Raw genomic sequence first — 23,896 nt, 5'->3', positions numbered from 1 at the left:
AAAATGAAATAAAAAGACCATTTATGACAGCTTCAGATAATAAAAAAACTTATGAATAAATTTAAGACACTGAAAACTACAAAACACTTCCAAGAGACATAACAGAAGACCTAAATGGGGAACTACAATGTGTCCACAACATATGATGAAAGAGAAAAATCTCTCTACATTGACCTATAGATTATGCAATGTAAACTAAAATCCAAGCAAGACTTTTTAAAATAAAAACTTACCAGCTGATTTTAAATTTACATAGAAATACAAGGGATCTGGAAGAGATAAAACAATCTCAAAAAAGAAGAAAAAAATTGGAGAATGTACAACTAATTACCTGACTGCAAGACTTACTACAATAACACAATCAAGTTAGGGGGTATTAATATAAAGATATGTAAGGAATCAATGAAACAGAAAAAAAGGCCAGGAAATGGATTCAATTTATTAGTTAACTGAACCTCAACAAAGATGCTAAGGCAATTTTAAAAGAAGAAAGCCTTTTCAAAAAAGGTGCTGGAATTGTAAATGGAACTGTTTTCTTAATCCTCTTTCTGCTACTTTGCTATTAGTGTATGGAGATGCAACAGATTTCTGTATATTAATTTTGTCTCCTGCAACGTTGCCGAATTCATTTATTACTTCTCATGGTTTTTTAGTGGAGTCTTTATAGAGTTTTCTTTATATATTATCATCTCATTGGCAAAAAGTGATGGATTTACTTCTTCATTACCAATTTCAATGACTTTTATTTTTCTTGTCTGATAGTTGTGGCTAGGACCTTCCTGTACTATGTTAGATAAAAGTGGTGAGAGTTGACATCCTTGTCTTTTTCCTGGTCTTAGAGGAAAAGCTTTCAGTTTTTCACAACTGAGTATGATGTTAGCTGTGGGTTTTTTCATATATGGCCTTTATTAGGTTAAGGTATGTTCTCTCTAAACCCACTTTGTTGAGAGTTTTTATCATGAATGGGTGTTATATTTTGTCAAATGCTTTTTCTGCATCTTTTAAGATTATATGGTTTTTATCCTCTGTCTTGTTAATGTGATGTATCACACTGACTGATTTATGAATATTGAAACCATCGTTGCATCTCTGGAATAAATCCCAGGGACAGCAGTGAGTGGTACTGTTAAATCTGGTTTGCTAATATTTTGTTGAGGATTTTTGCTTCCATGTTCTTCAGGAATATAGGCCTGTAGTTTCTTTTGTAGTGTCTAAAATCAGGGTAATGCTGGCCTCACAGAATGAGTTTGGAAGCTCTTCTGTTTTCTGGAATAGTCTGAGAATGGGCATTAATTCTGTTTAGATGCTTGGTAGAACTCACTTGTGAAGGTCTGGTCCTAAACTTTGGTTTGTTGGGAATTTTTTGATTACTGATTCAATTTCATTACTAGCAGTAGATCTGTTCAAATTTTCTATTTCTTCCTGATTCAGATTTGGGAGACTGTAAGTTTCTAAGAACTTACCCATTTCTTCTAGGTTGTCCAACTTGTTGGTATATGATTTTTCATAGTTCATTATAATCCTTTGTATTTCTGTGGTATCAGCTGTTATTTCTCCTCTTTTACTGCTGATTTTATTTCCTTGAGTCTTCTCTCTTTTTTTCTTTATGAGTCTGGCTAAAGGTTTATCAATTTTGTTTATTTTTTCAAAGAACCAGCTCTTGATTTCATTGATCTTTTCAATTGCTTTTTAGTCTCAACTTCATTTATTTTCATTCTAATTATTCTTTCTCTCCCTCCACTGTTTTTGGACTTCCTTTACTAGTTCCTTTAGGTATAAGGTTAGAATGTACAATTGCACCAAGAAGAATAAAATACCTAGGAATAAATTTAACCGAGAGGTGAAGAAAAGACCTATACTCTGAAAACTATAGGACACTGATGAAAGAAACTGAGGATGACACAAATGAAACACTATTCCATGCTTATGGATGGGAAGAACTAATATTATTAAAATGTCCATCCTACAAAAAACAATGTACAGATTCATGCAATCCCTATCAAAATACCAATACTTTTTTTCACAAAATTAAAACAAATAATCCTAAAATTTGTATGGAACCACAACAGATCCCAAATAGCCAAAGCAACCTTGAGAAAGAACAAAGCTGCAGCCATCACAATCCCAGATTTCAAGATATACTACAAAGTTATATTAACTGAAGCTATGTGGCACTGGTATAAAAATAGACACATAGATAAACAGAACAGGATAGAGAGCCCAGAAATAAACCCATGCTTATATGGTCAAGAATATACAATGGGGAAAAGATAGTCTCTTAAATGGTGCTGGGAAAACTGGACAGCTACATTCAGAAAGATGAAGCTGGGCCATTTGCTTACAACAGACACAAAGATAACATAAATTAAAGTCCTAAATGTGAGAACTGAAAGCGTGAAACTCCTAAAAGAAAACACAGGCAATAATCTCTTGGACATTGGCCTTAGCAACATATTTATGGATATGTCTCCTTGGCAAGGGAAACAAAAGCAAAATTAAACTTTTGGGACTACATCAAAATAAAAATTTTTTGCACTGTGAAAGAAACCATCAATAAAACAAAAAGCCAACCTACTAAATGGAAGAAGATATTTGTAAATAATATATCTGATAAGGGGGGAGGGGGGAAGCCTGGGTGGTTCAGTTGGTTAAGTGTTTGTCTTCAGCTCAGGTCATAATCCCAGCGTCCTGGGATCGAGCCTGGCATGGGGCTCCCTGCTCAGTGGGGAGTCTGCTTATTCCTCTTCCTCTGCTCCTCCCCTTCTGCACCCCTGACCCCCGGCTCGTGTTCATGTGTGCTCTCTCTTTCAAATAAAATCTTTAAAAAAAAATCTGAAAAGGGGCTAATATCCAAAATATATAAAGAATTTATACAACTCAACATAAAAACCACAAATAATCCAATTAAAAATGGGCAGAGGACCTGAATAGACATTTTTCCAAAGAAGACATACAGATGGCCAAGAGACATATGAAAAGATATTCCACGTAACTAATCATTACAGAAATGCAAATCAAAGCCACAAGCTATCACCTCACACCAGTCAAAACAGGCTAGTATCTAAAAACAAGTATTGGTGAGGATGTGGAGACAAAAACCAGACAAAGACCCCATCAAAAAGGAGAATTTCAGACCGATATCCCTGATGAATATGGATTCCAAAATCCTCAACGAAATCCTAGCTACTTCGATCCAACAATACATTAAAAGGATCATCCACCACGACCAAGTGGGATTTATCCCCGGGATGCAAGGGTGGTTCAACACTCGCAAATCAATCAATGTGATAGAACACATTAATAAGAGGAGGGAGAAGAACCATATGGTCCTCTCAATTGATGCAGAAAAAGCATTTGACAAAATACAACATCCTTTCCTGATTAAAACTCTTCAGAGTATATATAGGGTTAGAGGAACATTCCTCAAGTTCATAAAATCCATCTATGAAAAACCCACAGGGAATATCATCCTCAATGGGGAAAAGCTGAGAGCCTTTCCCTTAAGATCAGGAACACGTCAAGGATGCCCACTCTCACCACTATTGTTCAACATAGTACTAGAAGTCCTAGCAACAGCAATCAGACAACAAAAAGAAATAAAAGCTATTCAAATTGGCAAAGAAGAAGTCAAACTCTCCCTTTTCGCAGACGACATGATACTTTATGTGGAAAACCCAAAAGACTCCACCCCCAAATTACTAGAACTCATCCAGCAATTCAGTAATGTGGCAGGATACAAAATCAATGCACAGAAATCAGTTGCTTTCTTATACACTAACAACGCAACTGTAGAAAGAGAAATTAGAGAAACGATTCCACTTACAATAGCACCAAAAACCATAAGATACCTCGGAATAAACCTAACCAAAGAGGTAAAGGATCTATACTCTAGGAACTACAGAACACTCATGAAAGAAATTGAAGAAGACACAAAAAGATGGAAAAATATTCCATGCTCACGGATCAGAAGAATAAACATTGTTAAAATGTCTATGCTACCCAGAGCAATCTATACCTTCAATGCCATCCCGATCAAAATTCCAATGACATTTTTCAAAGTGCTGGAACAAACAATCCTAAAATTTGTATGGAATCAGAAAAGACCCCGAATCGCCAAGGAGATGTTGAAAAAGAAAAACAAAGCTGGGGGCATCACATTGCCCGATTTCAAGCTATATTACAAAGCTGTGATCACCAAGACAGCATGGTGCTGGCACAGAAACAGACATATAGACCAATGGAACAGAATACAGAGCTCAGATATGAACCCTCAACTCTATGGTCAAATAATCTTTGACAAAGCAGGAAAAAACATGCAATGGAAAAAAGACAGTCTCTTCAATAAATGGTGCTGGGAAAATTGGACAGCCACATGCAGAAGAATGAAACTCGACCATTCTCTAACACCATTCACAAAGATAAACTCAAAGTGGATGAAAGACCTCAATGTGAAAGGAATCCATCAAAATCCTAGAAGAGAACATAGGCAGTAACCTCTTTGACATCGCCCACAGCAACTTCTTTCAAGATACATCTCCAAAAGCTAGTGAAACAAAAGCAAAAATGAACTTCTGGGACTTCACCAAAATAAAAAGCTTCTGCACAGCCAAGGAAACAGTCAACCAAACAAAGAGGCAGCCCACAGAAGGGAGAAGATATTTGCAAATGACACTACAGATAAAGGGCTGGTATCCAAGATCTATAAAGAACTTCTCAAACTCAACACCCAAAACACAACTAATCAAGTCAATAAGTGGGCAGGAGATATGAAAAGACACTTCTCTGAAGAAAACATACAAATGGCTAACAGACACATGAAAAAATGTTCATCATCATTAGCCATCAGGGAAATTCAAATCAAAACCACATTGAGATACCACCTTACACCAGTTAGAATGGCAAAAATGGGCAGGGAAAGAAACAACAAATGTTGGAGAGGTTGTGGAGAAAGGGGAACCCTCTTACACCGTTGGTGGGAATCCAAGTTGGTACAGCCACTTTGGAAAACAGTGTGGAGGTTCCTCAAAAATTTAAAAATAGAGCTACCCTATGACCCAGCAATTGCACTACTGGGTATTTACCCCAAAGACACAGATGTAGTGAAAAGAAGGGCCATATGCACCCCAATGTTCATAGCAGCAATGTCCGCAATAGCCAAACTGTGGAAAGAGCCGAGATGCCCTTCAACAGATGAATGGATAAAGAAGATGTGGTCCATATATACAATGGAATATTACTCAGCCATCAGAAAGGATGAGTACCCAACTTTTACATCAACATGGATGGGACTGGAGGAGATTATGCTAAATGAAATAAGCCAAGCAGAGAAAGTCAATTATCATATGGTTTCACTTATTTGTAGAACATAAGGAATAGCATGGAGGACATTAGGAGAAGGAAGGGAAAAATGGGGGGTGGGAATTGGAGGGAGAGATGAACCATGAGAGACTATGGACTCTGAGAAACAAACAGGGTTTTAGAGGGGAGGGGGGATTGGTTAGCCCAGTGATGGGTATTAAGGAGGGCAAATACTGCATGGAGCACTGGGTGTTACATGAAAACAATGGATCTTGGATCACCACATCAAAAACTAATGATGTATTGTATGGTGACTAATATAATGAAATTAAAAAAAAAAAGCATATGTGCCAATATTGATTAAAGATAATGAAATTTATTCCCTTTCATTTTTTCACCAGTTAAGAGGTTAAACAGAAGAGGGAGAGATTAGATTTTATGCCTGGTTTTTAAAATATTTTACTAATGATACTTCAAGAAGCTTGTATGAGTATTTATAAAATTTAGATCTCTTGAATGTAAAGTTTCTTTGCTAAGTCTCTCTGAGAACTACAAATTATACATATAGATATAGATATATAGATATAAGGCATGAGAATCTACTGTAACATAGGCATATACATTAAGTAAATTTAAATTAAAAAAAAAAACATTTTTTTCTCTCTTGCCATGTGGATGTTCTCCCATTGCATGTAATAAATTAATGATTCCAAGAAAACTATATTGGTAGCACTCATAAACCTAACTCTTTCAATTAAAAAAAGGGTTAAGTTATACCATTTTAAAATTTTACTTGATTTAAAAATTTTACTATGGAAATAACTGTTGAACATGTTGGTCTTAATTTATATGATCCTTTTATTAAAAAAATAAATTTAAGACTTTTCTTCCTGTTCTCATGTCCTGTGCATCAAAAGACGCTACCAGGAGAGTAAAAAGGCAACCCATGAATAGAAGACAACATTTGGGGCATCTGGGTGGCTTGTCGGTTAAGGGTCTGCCTTCGGCTCAGGTAATGAACCGAGGGTCATGGGATCGAGCCCTGCATCAGGCTCCCTGCTCTGCCCCCTCTCCCCCAGTTGTTCTCTCTCAAATAAATAAATAAATAAATAAATAAATAAATAAACAAACAAACAAATAAATAAATAAATGAAATCTTTAAAAAGGAAGAAAATATTTGAACATAATATATCTAATAGCAGTCTGGTTTCCAGAATATATAAAGAACTCCTACAACCCAATAACAAAAAGAAAACCAGTTAAAAACTGGGCAAAGGACTTTGAATACACACTTCTTTGAATACACACTTCTCAAAGAAGTATACAGATGGCCAACAAGCATACAAAAAGATGCTCAACATCATTAGTCATTAGTGAAATGCCAGTCAAAACCACAATGAAACACCACTTTGCAACCCAGTAGGTTGGCCATAATAAAAAATACAAAATGATAGAAAATAAATATTTGTGAGGATGTGGAGACATCGAACACTGCCATTGGGAATGTAAAATGGTTCAAGTGCTATGGAAAACAGTCTGGCGGCTCCTCAAAAAGTTAAACATAGAATTACCATACAACTCAGAAATTCTACTCTTAGGTACACACCCAAAGAAATGAAAACAAGAATTCAAACAAATACTTGTACAGTAATGTTCACGGAAGCACTCTTCACAATAGTCAAAGGGTGGAAAGAACCCAATGTCCCTCAATTTGGGTTGGCATTCAGCTCTAAAAAGGAATGAAGGACTGATACATGCTACAACATGGATGAATGAGATGAAAGAAACTAAACACAAAAAGTCATGTATTGTGTGATTACCTTTATATGAAACATCCAGAATGGGTAACTCAGACTCGTGTTTGCTAGGGAATAGGGGGAGAAAATGGGTAGTGACTGTTCAGTGCGTGTGGGGTTTCCTTTTGGGGCGATAAAACTGGACTGGAACCAGGCAGAGGTGATGGTTGCACAACATTGTGAAGGTACTAAATGCTACTAAATTGTACATGTGAATTGGTTAATTCATGTTATATAAATTTTATGTAAAAACAAAGATAAAAAAAATAGGGGCACCTGGGTGGCTCAGTAGTTAAGTGTCTGACTCTTGGTTTTAGCTCAGGTCATGATCTCATGGGTTGTGGGATCAAGCCTGCATCAGGCTCCACACTCAGTGGGGAGTCTGCTTAAAGATTCTCTCCCTCTGTCCTTTCCCTGACTCTCTCTCTGTCACGGGCACATGAAAGCACACATGCTCTCTCTCTCTAAAATAAATAAATGAATCAGAAAAAAAAAAAAAAAAACACAAAAAACTAATCTAAACCCATCTGTCCAAAAATTCAATGTTAGGTAACAGTTACCTCTAGACATTATATTACATATTACCTATGCTTTTGACTATTCTCTTTTTGTGGTGCTGTCAATAAATGATGCTTTGATTTTCTAGCTATTACATCTGTGGTATGCTTAGTGTTCCACAGTTTTTATAATAAATTCCAGGGAATACATGTAAATGGAACTTTCTCTTTAAATCCAACTGGAAAAAAATCCAAAATCATATTTTGCATCACAAGATGATCACTGAAAATTATGTTTGAGATTGTGTTTCTTTTTATTTTAAAAATATGAATAGCATAGCAAACCAGCATCATAATGAATGGTATGCCAATGCTACAAGTCTGGGACTACGATTTTGTTCGAAGTCTTAATTTACTTCATTTTTCTTATTTTACAAATGCATGGGAAACAGATGAAATATGAAAGTATAAGATCTGCATCTCTGCAAGGGTTTGCATCCCCTCTCTACCATGTACAAGCCGTGTGGCTTTGGCCAACTTATTTCATTTTTCTAATTTCTTTTGTAAAATGGGAATCATAAAATATTTACTTCATGGGATTTTGATGAAATTAGTTACCACTTGTAAGGCAATTAGTGCCTGGCAGATAATTGTTACATACAATTTGTTAATAAAAAATACATGAATAAATTATCGTCGTCCTTTCCATGAATATTCTACGGAAAAAAAAAACCCAAACATGTTGCTATGAACTCAAAAATATAAACAGGCAACCACAAGGTAGAAGAGATGTTACTCAAAGAAAATAGGCTTATGGGAGCAAAGGTGGGCACAACTCTGAAAAAAACAAAGATGTCAAACAGCATAGAAATGTATAAACAATGAGGATGTCCGATGAAGATTTTTTTTAAAAAATTATTTTTTTAACAACTTTTTTAGAGCAGTTTTAGGTTCACACTAAAATTTAAAGGAATGGGGGGGCACCTGGGTAGCTCAGTCAGTTAAGTGTCCAGACTCCTGATTTTGGCTCAGGTAATGATCTTGGGGTCGTGGGATCAGATTGTGCCCTGTTGTCGGGCTCCGTGCTGAGCATAGTGCCTGCTTGGGATTCTCTTGCTACCTCTCTCTCTGCCCCTCCCCTGATTAGCTCTCTAAAAAAAGAAAAATTTAGGGGCACCTGGGTGGCTCAGATGGTTAAGTGTCTGCCTTCTACTCAGGTCATGATCTCAGGGTCCTGGGATCGAGCCCCACATCAGGCTCCCTGCTCAGTGGGGAGCCTGCTTCTCCCTCTCTCCTGCCCTTGCTCATGCTCTCTCTCACGATCTCTCTCTCTCTCTCTCAAATAAATAAAATCTTAAAAAAAATTTAAAAAATTTAGAGGAATGTATAGAGATCAATGAAAAATTTTATAACTTCTCTAATTCTGAAGACTGTATAGTTTGAAATATTATTTTATGAAGCCTTATAAAGTGAAATATTTTCATTTTACAGTCCAAGGAAAGGCTCATTAAGTGGAAGAGTTTAAATGAGCAGTACCATAGAATATTAAGTAACCAAACAGCAAAAAAACCACATCAACTTGGATTTCTTTGCTTTAGATTAGGATCACAAATACTAGTGCATAGTGAGTAAAGCCATATGTTTACTACACATGTTCTCTTTCCCCACAAGATTATTAAGCTCAAAATTAGTTTTCTTCTTCCTTTTTTTTTTTTTTAAAGATTTTATTCATTTGAGTGAGAGAGAGAGAGAGAGTGCATAAGCCAGGGGAAAGGGAGAAGCAGGCTCCCCGCTGAGCAGGAAGCCTGATGCAGGGCTTGATCCCAGGACCCCCGAGACCAGGACCAGAGCCGAAGGCAGACGCTTAACTGACCGAGCCACCCAGGTGCCCCAAAATTAGTTTTCTTCTTGACCAAGGAATTCCATTCCATTTTCTGTATCTCCATAAGACATACTTCATTACCCAAAAATATATAAAACAAGGTTAAATCCTTCTTTGATGCTTTGGTATACTATTTGATAGGGCTGCATGAAACATACTTACATTGAAAAATTATTTGCTGTGTACCTAAAATCCAGATGTAATTAGGCATTGTATATTTTTATTCGCTGTATCTGGCAATTCTACCAAACAGGACACTGAAATACAAATAGTTTTTTACTATAAGTATTTCCCAAATACTGCATAGAACATATTTATACTAAAATATTATTTGGTGTTTACCTATATTAAAATTTAATCAGGTACTCTGTATTTTATATAGCAACCCAAAGTATTTGGGAGGACAGAACTAAAGATTTATTCAAGTTGTCCCTAAAAGAATGCCTGCTATTTTGTCTTATTCCACCAGCTCTAATAAGAGCTTGTTCAGGGCAGAATACAAGTCTGCAATGCTAAGACAAAGCACAAAGCACAAAACCTGGCTCTCCAAGTCTGTAAAGGGCATACATTCATCTTAACATTGGACTTATAATTCTAGGTACAAGCAACCATACACATTAAATATGGCATCTCTGCTGGTATACTGGGAAGCACTGTAATCCAAGAGGCATTTCTGGAAGTACTAGCAATAAAGATCAGTAAAATTATTGAGGGCAGTGAAAATGAGTTCTCTATAAGACACTGGTGAAAGACAATTCTTCAAGGTCTCTTACATTTCTGCAAGTCTTGTGAGCAGAAGCAATGACTGTCCTTGTTCTAGACTATCTTTTCAAGGATATCTGTATTGAGAACAGCCTGGGACGATAGAGATACATCTTCCTTAGGAGCAAAGGGCAGGTTTGCTTACAGCAATGGTAGATAAAGATTCCCTTTGGAGCAAACAGCAGGCATGCCCACATCCATTACAAAATATTTGGGACCCATAAGCACAAAGTTTTTCTCCTATGACACAATACACTAGTGTGAACCTGGCTTTCTTTATGTTGGGCTATGGAAACTGGGGCTCAAGAAATGAGTGCCAATGATAATACTAACGTTACTGTTATTGCTGTGAGTAATAAAGTCCTTTGTCTCTGATCTCGTATCTTCTGCCAGCATTAATCATTCTATGGTAGGTTACCTTATTTGCTTGTAAGTCCTTTACAGATCTCAGATCCTTTACACTTCTTGACACATAAAAACTTCATTAAAATTTCAATTTATTTTTGCTTTTTATAAGTTATCTCACTTGATAATTCCGTATTTCAGTTTGAAATGACAAAGACCTCTTTCATTTATATTAAATACCTTTAATCTTTTTTTCCAGCTATATTGAGAGATAACTGACATACAACATTGTGTAAGTTTAAGGTGTAAAGTGTTGATTTGATACACTTACATCCTGCAAGATGATGACCACCTTAGCATTAACTAACACCTCCATCCTGTCACATAATTACCATCTTTTTTGTGGTGAGAAAAATCAAGATCTACTCTCTTAGCAACTTTCAAGTACAGAGTACAGTACTGTTAACTAAAACACCAGGCTGTACTTTAGATCCCCAGAAATTATTTATCTTATAAATGGAAGTCTGTACCCTTTGAACAATAGCTCCCTATTTCACACCACCCTTTCTTCCACCTCTGGTAATCACCATTCTAATCTCCGTTTCCATGAGTTCAGTTTTTTTAGAGTCTACATATAAGTAATATCATACAGTATTTGTTTTTCTCTGTCTGATTTATTTCCCTTAGCATAATGCCCTCAAGGTCCATCTGTTGTTGCAAATGGCAGGATGTCCTTTCTAATAGATGAATAATATTCCATTGTATATACAGGTTTCCCCCACTATCCAAAAATAGAGGATTCATAATGAAGCCTCTCTTAACCTGAAATGGCATAAACTGAAGAAGCAATGACCATTTTATAAAACCAAAAATCTTTTTGGTATTTCTTCTGGTCAGTGAAAACAGGTAACTAATGTATCATAAAAGCATAGCAGCATTAAAGCAAACTTTCAGATAGCAGGGGAAACCTGTATATACCATATCTTCTTTATCCAGTCATCCATCGATGGACACTTATTTCCATGTCTTGGCTATTGGGAATAATGCTGCAATAAAGATGGAAGTGCAGATATCTCTTTGAGATGCTGTTTTCGTTTCTTTTGGATATGTACCTGGAAGTGATATTGCTGGATCAAAGGGTAGTTCTATTTTAAGAAACTTCCATACTGTTTGCCATTATGGCTGCACCAATATACAGGCATACTAACAGTGCACAAGGGTTCTGTTTTCTCCACGTCCTTGCCAACACTTGTTATCTCCTGACTTTTTAAAACAGCCATTCTAACAAGTATGAGGTGATAACTCATTGTGATTTTTATTGCACTTCCCGGATGATTAGTGATATTGAGCATCTTTTCATATACCTATTGGTTGTTTGTATGTCTCTGCATAAATGGTTATTCAGTTCCTCTGTACATTTTTAATCAGGTTTTTTCTATTGAGTTGTGTAAGTTCTTTATATATTTTAAATATTAACTCCTTATCAGATATATGACTTGCAAATATTTTCTCCCATTCATTAGGTTGCTGTTCCATTTTGTTGATGGTCTCCTTTGCTTTGCGGAAACTTTTTAGTTTGATGAAGTCCCACTTGTTTATGTTTGCCTTTGCTTTTGGTGTCAAATCCAAAACATCGCCAAAACCAACATCAATAGGGAGCTTTATCCCTATGTTTTCCTTTAGGGGTTTTGTGGTTTCAGGTCTAAGTCTTTAATTCATTTTGAACTAATTTTTGTGAGCAGTTTAAGATAGGGGTCCAATTTCATTTTTTTGCATGTCGTTATCCAGTTTTCCCAACACCACTTATTGAAGAGACCATCCTTCCCCATTGAGTATTCTTGGCTCTCTTGTCAAATGTTGGCCATATATGCAAGGGTTTATTTCTGGACTCTTGATTTGTTTCCATTTGTCTATTTTTATGACAGTACCATATAGTTTTCATTACTACAGCTTTGTTGTATAGTTTGAAATCAAGAAATGTGATGCCTTCAGCTTTGCTCTTTTTCTGCAGTATTGCTTTGGTTATTTGGTATCCTCTGTGGTTCCATATAAATTTTAAAATTGTGTTTTTTCTATTTCTGTGAAAAATACTATTGGAATTTCGATAGGGATTGAACTGAAACTATAGATGGCTTTAGATAGTATGGATATTTAACAGTATTAATTCTTCTGATCAATGAACATGGAATATCTTTCCATGTGTTTGCATCTTCTCATCAAAGTCTTGTCATTTTCAGTAATAGCTCTTACAGCTCCTTGGTTAAATTTATTCATAAGTATTTTCTTATATTTGATGCTATTATGAATGTGATTGTTCTCTTTATTTTTTTAGGTATTTCATTGTTAGTGTACAGAATGCCAACTAAGTTTTGTATGTTGATTTTGTATCCCGCAACTTTACAGAACTTGTTGATTAATTCCAACAGTTTTTTGATGGAGTTGTAAACATTTACAAATATATATATATAAGATCATATCATCTGCAAACAGAGACAATTTTACTTCTTCCTTTCTGATTTGGATGCCTATTTATTGCTTTTTATTGTCTCACTGCTTTGGTTAGGACTTCCAGTACTTTGTTGAATAGGAGTGATGAAAATGGGAACCCTTGTCCTGTTCATCATAGTAAAGGAAAAGCTTTCAACTTTTCACTACTGAGTATGATGTTAGCTGTGGGCTGTCATATTATTATATTGAGGTACATTCCTTCTATACCTAATGTTGAGGGTTTTTATCATGAAAGGATATTGTATTTTGTCAAATGCTTTTTCTGCATTTATCGTGATGACCATCTGATTTTAAGCTTTCATTCTATTAATGTGGTATATCACATTTATTGATTTGCGTGTATTGAGCCATCCTTGATCCCAGGGATAAGTCCCATGTGATTACGGTGTATGATCCTTTTAATCTGCTGCTAAATTAAGTTTGCTAATATTTTGTTAAGAATTTTTGCATGTTCAATTTTCTATATTCATCAAGGATATTGGACTGAAGTTTACTTCTCTTGTATTCTCTTTATCCGGCTTTGGTATCAGGGTAATGCTGGCATTGTAAAATGAGTTTGGAAGTGTTCCTTCCTTTTCAATTTTCTGGAAGAATTTGAGAAAGATTAGCTTTACTTCTTTACATATTTGGTATAATTCACCAGTGAAGCCACCTTTTCCTAGACTTCTCTTTGCCGAGTAATTTTTGGTTACTGATTCAATCTCTTTACTCATTACTGGTCTGTCCAGATTTTGGTAGTTTTACATTTCTAGGAATTTATCGATAACATTTCTTCTAGGTTATCCAATTCATTGATTTATAATTTTTCATATTAGTCTCTCATGATCCTTTGCATTTCTGTGATTGTAAGTTGTACTGTCTCCTCTTTTTCATGTTTTAATTATTTGCATCTTCTTTTTTCTCATTCTAGCTGTTGATTTTATCCTTTCCAAAAAAAAAACCAGTTCTTCGTTTTGTTGACTTTTCCCTATTGTTTTTCTTATCTTATTTCATTTATTTCTGTTCCAATATTTATTTCCTTCTTTCTGTTAACTTTGGGTTTAGTTTGTTCTTTTTCTAGTTCCCTGATGTGAAAAATTATTTATTTCAGATTTTTGACCCACTGGTTATTCAGGAGTGTTGTTTAACTTCCACATATTTGTGATTTCCCCAGATTTCCTTCTGTTAATTGATTTCTAGTTTCATACTGTTGTGGTTGAAAAAGATACTTGGTATGATTTCAATCTTTTTAAATTTGCTAAGACTTACTTTTTGACCTATCATATGATCTATCCTGAAGAATGTTCTGTGTACACCTGAGAAAAAGTATATTCTGCTATTGTTGAAGTATCTTATATATTTTTCTTACGTCTATTTGGTCTGATTACGGTTCAAGTACAATGTTTCCTTGTTGATTTTCTATCTGGATGATCTATCCATCGTTGAAAGCGAGGTACTGAAGTCCCCTACTATTACTGTATTGCTTTCTATTTCTCCCTTCAGATCTATTAGTATCTACTTAGGCATATTTAGATGCTCCAATGCTGGGTCCATATATACTTAAAATGGTTAGATCTTCTTCATGAGCTGACCCCTTTACCATTATGTAATGGCCCTCTTTGTCTCCTGTTACCATTTTGGTTTAAAGTCTATTTTGTGTGATAGAAGTATAGCTATCCTTTAAAAAAAAAAAAAGTGTAGCTATCCTTATTCTTTTGAGGTTTCTGCTTACATTGAATCTTTTTCCATCACTTCACTTTGTTCCCATGTAGGTCCTTAAAGCTGAAATGAGCCTCTTGTAGGCAGCATATAGTTGTTTCTTTTTTTTATCCACTCAGCCACTCTCTGACTTTTGATTGGAGAACTGAATCCATTTACATTTAGAATGAATACTGATATGTAAGGATTTACTAATGCCATCTTAGTTATTTTCTGGCTGTTTTATAGTTCTCTTCTTCCTCTCTTGCTGCCTTCCTTTGAGAACTGATGATTTTCGATAGTGCTATGCTTTGAGTCTCTTCTCTTTATCTTTTGTCAACTACGTAACTTTCTGCTTTGTGGTTATCATAAGGCTTACATAAAACACCTTGTAGATGTAACAGTTTATTTTACACTGGTAAGAGTTTAACTTCAATCTCATTCAAAAACTCTATCCTTTTATTGTCCTCCTTTTATGCTTCTGTCATAATTTACCACTTTTAATAATATGTATTCATTAACAAATTATTGTAGCTATAGTTATTTTTAATATGCTTGTCCTTTAACCTTTACATTAGGATTCAGTGATTAACATACCACATTACCATATTAGAGTATTGTGAATTTGACTATACACTTACCTTTACTGGCATGTTATATGTTTTCATGTTTTTTATGTTGTAATTAGTACCCTATCATTTTAGTTTGCAAATTCTTTTCTGCATTTCTTGTAAGGCAGGTCTAATGGCGATGAATTACCTCAGCTTTTGTCTAGGAATATCCTTATTTCTACTTCATTTATGAGAGATAACTTTGCCAGACAGAGTATTTTGATTGGCAGGTGTTTTTTTAAGCATTCTGAATATATAATCTCACTCTCTTCTGCTCTACAAGGTTTTGGCTAACAACCCCGCTGATTGTAGGTTACAATTTTTTTCTTGCAACTTTCAAGATTATCTTTTTGTCTTTGATTTTTAACAGTTTTATTATAATGTATCTTGGAGAGGATCTTTTTAGATTTAGTTGGTTTGGTGACCTATGAGCTTTATGTACTTGGATATCCAAATGTCTTCCCATGTTTGGGAAACTCTCAGTAATCATTTCTTTAAATAGGCTTTCTGCCCCCTCTCCCTCTCCTTTTGCTTCTGGAACTCCAATTATTAAAAATTATTTCTTTTGATGGTATCTCATAGATCAGGCAGGCTTTCTTCACTCTTTTTCATTCTTTTCTCTTTGCTCTCCTCTGACTGGAATTTCAAGTTCCTATCTTTTACCACAGATTTCTTTTTTCTGTTTGGTCCATTCTGCTGTGACTGTGCTATCTGTTGCATTTATCATTTTATTCACTGAATTCTTCAGCTCCAGAATTTGTTTTTGGTTCTTTATGATTTCTATCTCTTTGTTAATCTTCTCAATTTGTGTATTGCTTTCCTGATTTTGTTGAATTGTCTTTGTGTTTTCTTGTAGCTCACTGAGTTTCCTTAGAATAGCTATGTTGAATTCTTTATTAGGTAAATCACAGATTTTTTGGGTTTAGTTACTGGAGGATTGTGATCATTTGGTGATGTCATGGTGTTTCATGTTCTTTGGAGTTAGGTATTTTCTTTTCTTTTTTTTTTTTTTGAGGGGGGAGGGGCAGAAGAAGAGAAAGAATCTTAAGCAGGCTCCATGCCCAGTGTGGAGCCTGACATGGTGCTCGTTTTAACAACCTGAGCCGAAATCAAGAGTCAGACGTTTAACTGACTGAGGGATCTAGGCACCCCTCATGTTCTTTGGAGTTTTGCATTGCCACCTTAACATAATGAAGTAGCAGCCACCTCCTCCAGTATTTACTAACTGTGTTCAGGGCAGAAATATCTTTCTTCAGTCCTGCCAGAATTTATGAGGCTTTCTCAGACCTTCTATGGATACATCTGCTCCGTATTTCTTGCTCCCTCTTGTGGCAGATCTTAATATTGTATTCCTTCTCTCCTTCCTGCAACACACAAGGCTGAGGGCCGACCCCCTACCTTTGTTTTCTAAATGTGGTGCTACAGCTCCTTTGTGGTCTCTTCCTGGCCTGCAGCTACAGATGTACTAAAGCTTGCTCTCACTACTCTCTTTAGCAGTGCACACAGGGAGCCAGCTGCAGAGCAGAAGGGAGATTGTGGGTGAGGCATGTGGTATGGTGGAGGTTCCCATGGCCAGTTAGAGGGATCTACAGGTGAAGCTGCCCAAGCAGCTCATGGGCAGAATTTTAATGGAGTCTGTGATGCAGTGAGTATGATGAGTACCTTTAATGCCTTCTGAGAGTCCTATCTGCCACTTTCCCAGTCTCTTTCCACCCCACACCCCAGCATGGAGCTCCTGATTTAGTGCTCTAGATGGGGTAAGAGAGAGAGGGAGAGAGATAGATGAGTCTCTTTGGTAATGTCCTGCACAGCTGGACAAGCTGGGTACTCACTCATCTGTTCTCCCTTTTCTCTGCAGGGAAAATCACAGGCCAAGAAGGGTTCTCGTTGATCTAAGTTGCGTTCTCTTGGGTTAGAAGTGATGTATGTAAAGACAAGCTATTCCTTTTGCTAGAACTGGAATGCATCCAAATTTGTACTTTTTTTTTTTTTGCTTCAATGGAATGCTGGAACTTCTCTGGAAATCTGAACTTGCACAAAGGCTCTCTCAACCCTGGATAATTGTCTAAGTCACTGCTCCCCAAAGGTTCCCAGACTGTAGCCAAGAGGAGCAAGAGCTGGTAAACAGGTTACTACAGGGTCCAGTCAAGACTGAAATCTGTCTGGCCTTCAGGGTTCCTTGGTATATGGTTTTGGATCCCATAGCTCTCACAGTTCACTTTTGTTGTGGGTGGGACAAAAACAAGGGACATTTTATACTGCCATCACTGTCTTTTATCTTTTTATGTAATATGGGGCACTGGGAACCATTCACATATTAATAGTCTCTATGCTTTAATGTGAACATGTATGCCACGTTACTACATAATTCTGTAAGTTTGGATGACTTAATTTTCTAAGAACCAGAAAATCTGCCCTTTCTGAATCTTGATATTAAATAACATGGTAGAACAAATGTTAAACTAATTCATTACATTGTTCTCTACAAGTAGAGACTTACATTTCCTCTTTTTAGTCCAACTCTTTGCCTATTTACTTTCAACCCAATAAGAGATTCCATATCATATGTTCACTTCTGTGAGTTAGTTCAATTGTGCTGTTTCTGAATACATTATTAGCCTATAGACTTTATTATAGCCAATTCTGTCTCCATACAAATAATAAATGACCTTTGGACTACTTTGGTTACAGTAGGCGTAAGCAATGTATTCTTGGAATACTGATATACTTTATGAACAAAGTTTCTGTTTAACTGCATAAATGGGAATCAAAGGACATAATATACCACCATTCCCACAGTGTTTGTGATATATGGCAGGGCAGGGCACGGTTAAGTAACAATAAGGCATTCTCTCACCATGTCTTAATTACCCTTCCTTGTTTCTTTTAGGAGTTAAATAGGCCCTATTTTGTTATCTGGAATGGGGCATAAAAAAGGAAGCTCTAGGAAAAATTTCAATTTATCTTTGGCATCTGAATTTTCCATAAACCCAATTTTTGTCTTGGCCTTCCTTCTTTGCCCCTTTTAACGTTGCATTCATCAGCTTCTCTCTATTGAAGTTTACACCTTCTTGCTCTTATTCTACCTCAGACAACCCCATAAAACATTATGCTACAAAGTTGCTTTGGATCCTTGCTATCATTCTCTTCTCTATTTTGAGAGACAGCATATCCAGTGGTAAAGAATGCAGGCTATGGAGCCATAGTGCTTGGGTTTGAATCCCATCTCTGTCACTTACTACCTGGTAACAACAAATAAGAACAAACTTATAGCCATAATGGGAGGATTTTACCACACTTTTCTTGATAGTTGATAGCACTAGCAGCCATAAATTTATTAAAAATATGAAAAATTTGAACAAAATGATTTATAAACTTCACCTAGCAGACATATTTAGAACACTTAACTCAACAACCTGACGAAAATACATTCCTAATATAGGTAAAGAAAGTCTTAAATAATATTCAAGTACTGAAATCACAGACTGTTTCCTAACCACAGTGAAGATAAACCAGAAATCAACCACAAAAAGACAATTAGAAAATTAATATCTTTGGAAACAAAAAAACATACCCCTGGAAATAAAGACTCTTTAGTTATTAGCAAGAGACAAAGATATAGTCAGATTACCTCAGGCTGTGTAGGATTTTTATAAGGATACAGAGTAAAGTAATGACATCCAGGGAACTGACTCTGTAGACAAACAGCCAGTTCTTGTGAAATTGGAGTGCTGTTCATTGCCATTTAGTAAATAACAACTACACTAATATCCTAATATCACTCTAGAAACTGTTGTTTCAGAAACAAGTGTTTGTTGTTCCCTTTTCTAGTTATTTCTCTATTCTCATGTTTCTATCTCTGACACTCTCTCTGCTTTGCTTTTAACCCTTTTTACTTTCATCCCGACCTTATAATAGTTGGCTCATTCACGGCTTCTACTGTCTCATGGCTTTTGCCTATGACCTTCTTTCTTTCTTGATTTCTGCCATTGTTTAGTAACTGAGTCTCTTCTTTTGTGTTCCATGTTTAAATTATTCAAGAGAAATAATTTGAATACTTTAGTCAGTCATTCTAATAGAAACCACTCCAAATCAGCAGAGTTTATGCATCAGCTCCTTACAAAAATTACTAGTCTTCCTCATGTCCATGTTGTAGATGACTACCTCTGGGCTAAGTGCCAACCTCTAATTCAGGATTGCAGAGTTACTTGATACAACAGGTGATAACTTTTGAACAAGAACCATCTCTGGTCCCTTATTTCAGAATACGACTGATTTTGGGAAGGCACTCAATTTCTTGTATTTCTGAGCAAGGGAAAAATGACAACTGCTAATATAGGACAACATATCTAGTGTATACTTCATAATAGTTTTGTTTGCCTTTATTGCTTTAAATCAAAGATTTCCCAAATTATTATTGGTATGCTGAGAGAGTTCCCATTTGGGGGTAGTGTGTATAAAGTGGTTCCTATGGACTCCTGTCATTGACTAGTATATTGTTTCTGTTTATATCCAGAAAATGAAGGAAGAGATGCATTTGTTATTTTAATAAACCATTTTATACACTGAGAAAAAAAAAACTAAATAATCCTGAGTCAAAGAATAAATTGCTCACAATAATTAGAAAATATTGAGAACCAAAGGATAAAAAGAACAACATATCAAAACTTGTGGAATGTAGCTAAAGCAGTACTTAGGGGGAAGCTTATAAACTTAAATGTGTATACACAAAAGAGGAAATGCTACAATTAATAAGCTAAACATCTACTTATAGAAGTTTTAAAAAGACAGCAAAATAAACCTTTAGAAAGTAAGAGGAAATACTAAAGTCAAAAGCAAAACACCAAGAGAGAATTAACATCAAAAGTTAGTTCTTTGAAAAAACTAATACAATGACAAACTTCTGGTGGGACCAATCAAAAAAAAAAAAGAATGAAGACACAAATAACTAATATCAGGAATGAAACAGGAAAACACTACAGATACTGCAGATGTTAAAAAAAATTGAAGGATATTATGAATTATCTGGTGCCAATAAATTAATAAATTTAGAACTCCCTAAAAACATAATTTACCAAAACTGAAAAAGAAATAAAATAAAATGTAGTATTTCCAGTAATATTGCTCACCTGAATTGAACCACAAGGAACATAATACACATAACAGAAACCCAAATTGAACAACGGTCCACAAAACTACTGGCCAATACTCTTCATGAAAGACAAAGAAAATAGAAGGAACTATTCCAGATTGAATGAGTCTAAAGAATTTAAAGGGTCACGACAACTAAATGCAATGTGTGTTCCTGAATCTGATCCTGGAAAAGAGGAAAAGTCACAAAGGACATTATTAAGACAAATGATAAAATTTAAAATGAGTTTTACATTAGATATCAGTATTGTATCAATATTAAATTTCATAAAGTTGATCACTTTAGTATAGTTAAGTAAGAAAGTATCTTTGTTCTTAGTCAATATACCCTGAAGTATTTATGGATAAAAGAACATGATGCTGGGGTGCCAGGGTGGCTCAGTCGGTTAAGCATCTGCCTTCAGCTCAGGTCATGATCTCAAGATCCTGGGATCAAACCCCATGTCAGGCTCTCTGCTCAACAGGGAGTCTGCTTCTCCTTTTCCCTCTGTTCCCTCTCTCTCTCTCAAATAAATAAAATCTTAAAAAAAACAAAACAAAACAAGAACATGATGCCTCTAACAAATGATTCAGGGGAAAGAAAATCCATGTACATATATACCTATTCATACAAAGAAGGAATGATAAAGAAAATATGCCAAATGGTAACTTGTGATTCTGGTGAAGAGTATATAGAAGTATTCTGTACTACTTCAGTAATTCCTCTGTAACTTCTCTATTATATTTTATAAATTTTATGATTTTGTCTTTCATATTTGTTTTCAAGCCACCTGGAATTGAATTTTATATAATATTTTTCCACATGAATACCTAATTGTCCCAACATCATTTATTTAAAGTCTGAACTTTTCCTTGCTGATCTGCATATATTATGTCCAAGTACGGGTAAGTCTATGTCTGACCTTTCTCTTCTGTTCCACCTACACTAACACTAAAGTTAAGACCTCTAGTTTGTCAAAAGACAGCAAAAAGACAGTGAAAAAATTCAAACTGTGACACAAGAGAAGATTTATTTACAAAAATATAACAAAGGCCAGTATTTAGAATACATAGAAAGTATTCCAAATCAAGAAGAAAAAGAAAGGCAGTCCTATAGAAAAATGGTCAATTTGAACAGGCACTTCACAAATAAGAAATCTACACAGCCAATAGTCACATAAAATAGTGCTCAACAGCACAGGTCATCAGAGACATGCAAATTAAAATCACAATGGTATAACACTGGCAAAATTTTAGAAGTTTGCCAAAATCAAGAGTTTGGGAGTATGTGGAATAACAAGAGCTCTCATCAAGTGTTGGTGGGAGTGAAAATTGGCACCACTTTGGAAAACAGTGGGGCATCTGCTAGTAAATAACTGATGTTATGCATATCCTATGGCATAGCAATTTCCCTTACAAGAAAATAATTCAGAGAAATTGGCGTGCCAGAAGTATGTACAAGAATGTTCATAGTAGCTGGGTTTGTAGTAAATGTAAGTTAGAAGCAATCCAAATGTCCATCAACAGTAGAGTGGATACACAAATTGTGGGTATATGCAAATGAAATACATCACACCAATGAAAATGAACAGTCTATAGCTACTGACAAAAACATCAATTAATCTCACAAACACAATCTTGAGTGAAAGAAGCAAGATAAAAAGAATATACACTGTATCATCTCATTTATACAGAATTCAATAACATAGGCTGAATAACATAATAGACTGAAACAACTTGTGTTATTTAGTATGCATAAATAGATGGTAAAAAGAGAAGTGATGAACTCATCACAAAAGACAGGATGGTGATTACTTCTCAATGTCAGGGTGGGAACAGAAATTGGAAAAAACACAGAGGACTTCTGTGGTGTTGATAATTTTCTATTTCCTGATCTGGGTGAGAGTTAAAAGGATATGTGTTTTTAATTACTTGTTAAAATGTGCATGTTTTATGCACTTTTCTGACTTTCATAATATGTTTTATAATTAAGAAAAGAAAAACAAGAAAAAGGAAAAAAGAAAACCTAGTGTTTTTGAGGACCTGCTAGTAGGTCAGGAAAATTAGTGTGTGTATAGGACATATAAGGAGATAACTGGAAAAGTAGTCAGATGTTTAATATATCAAAGCCTCTTGATAAGCTGTACAATAAAATTGTACAGAAATTTCCGCACAAGGTCCATAGTAAGCCTATAGCAAACATGTATGTCTAGATTACTCTCCCTGACCTTCCAAGTTTATAATACATGTCCCTAAATGAGACAAAAGGAGGAAAAGTTGGAGATAAAGATTCTAGATTAGTATAAGATGGCTCTCTTATTCCTGATTTCTATTTCTAATGAGACCTGGCTATCTGACTATAATACCTATTCTTGGGTTCCAGGGGCTAGCCTGTATCATTTATTTTTCTATTTTAGTTACATTTAGATGATTTTTCTTACCGGCAGGGGTTGTAACTGAGATAGATCATGTGCTCAAACAACAGTGCGCCTGGGTGGTTCAGTTGGTTAAGCAGTTGCCTTCAGCTCAGGCCATAATTTCAGGGTCCTGGGATGGAGTCCCCCATCGGGCTCCCTGCTAAGCAGGGAGTCTGATTGTCCCTCTCCCTCTGCCCCTCCATCCCCGCTTGTGCTCTCTCTTGCTCTGCTCTCTCTCAAATAAATAAATAAAATATTTAAAAAAAAAAGAAATCAAACAATAATACAACAGTAAATGTCTCTTTTCTAATTTATCAACATATGGATAAATATCAGGCTTTTTATTCACAAGAAATTTCTAAATATAAATAATACTCATCAAAATGTTCTAACATAACTTACCCTCAAAGTATGGTGCTCTTGGGCTAATAAAAGTCTTAGTTCTTCATGTAGTGTTATAACTTCCAGAAACTGTCCCCATAAAGCCATTAGAAGTGAACAAAGTTGTGCAAGATTCATATTTATAAGTTCTGCCAGTTCATCAGGATTTTCTATTTTCTGAAATGACAAGAAAAGAACTTCACTGCTTCCTGAGACTTACCATGTCTAAATATAATGTGTTATTGAGAACATTAATACAAAAGCAAATTTTTGGTTTTAAAAAGGTGTGTGTGTGTGTGCACATTCTTGTATGTGTAGAGACCAAGTGACCAATGGCTTTTTCCTATGTGATAGTTACTATAGCAACAACTTAATTGATATTTTAATATTTGAGATATCTTGTTACTGAAATAGTGTCAAATAGTTTAAAATTACAAATCAGGATTCTACAGAGCATGATCAACTTCAAACACTAAAATTCTGGGAATTTTAAACACAATGTACAAATCATAATTAAAGTTATAAAAGTTATAAAAATTTTTGGAAGATAATGAAATCTTGAAATAAGATTTTTTTCTCCAATCTGCTAAGT

The 23,896-nt window shown here is 35.4% G+C and overlaps 1 protein-coding gene across 6 annotated transcripts in view; it reads right to left on the bottom strand.

Annotated features, from left to right (window-relative positions):
* The window catches only part of FAM135A (family with sequence similarity 135 member A), a 129,359-nt gene that overhangs the window by 38,831 nt on the left and 66,632 nt on the right, over window positions 1–23,896 (bottom strand). For all 6 annotated transcript variants that reach the window (XM_034991508.1, XM_034991509.1, XM_034991511.1 and 3 more), the window contains one exon: window positions 23,326–23,481. In XM_034991508.1, coding sequence (XP_034847399.1) covers window positions 23,326–23,481 — 156 coding nt within the window. The remainder of the gene's footprint in view (window positions 1–23,325; window positions 23,482–23,896) is intronic.

This window comes from Mirounga leonina, unplaced genomic scaffold, assembly GCF_011800145.1.
Source record: "Mirounga leonina isolate KUSES-001 unplaced genomic scaffold, KU_Mleo_1.0 Mir_53, whole genome shotgun sequence".
In the NCBI taxonomy this organism is placed as follows: Eukaryota; Metazoa; Chordata; class Mammalia; order Carnivora; family Phocidae; genus Mirounga; species Mirounga leonina.
This window is presented reverse-complemented; position numbering and strand designations above follow the sequence as displayed.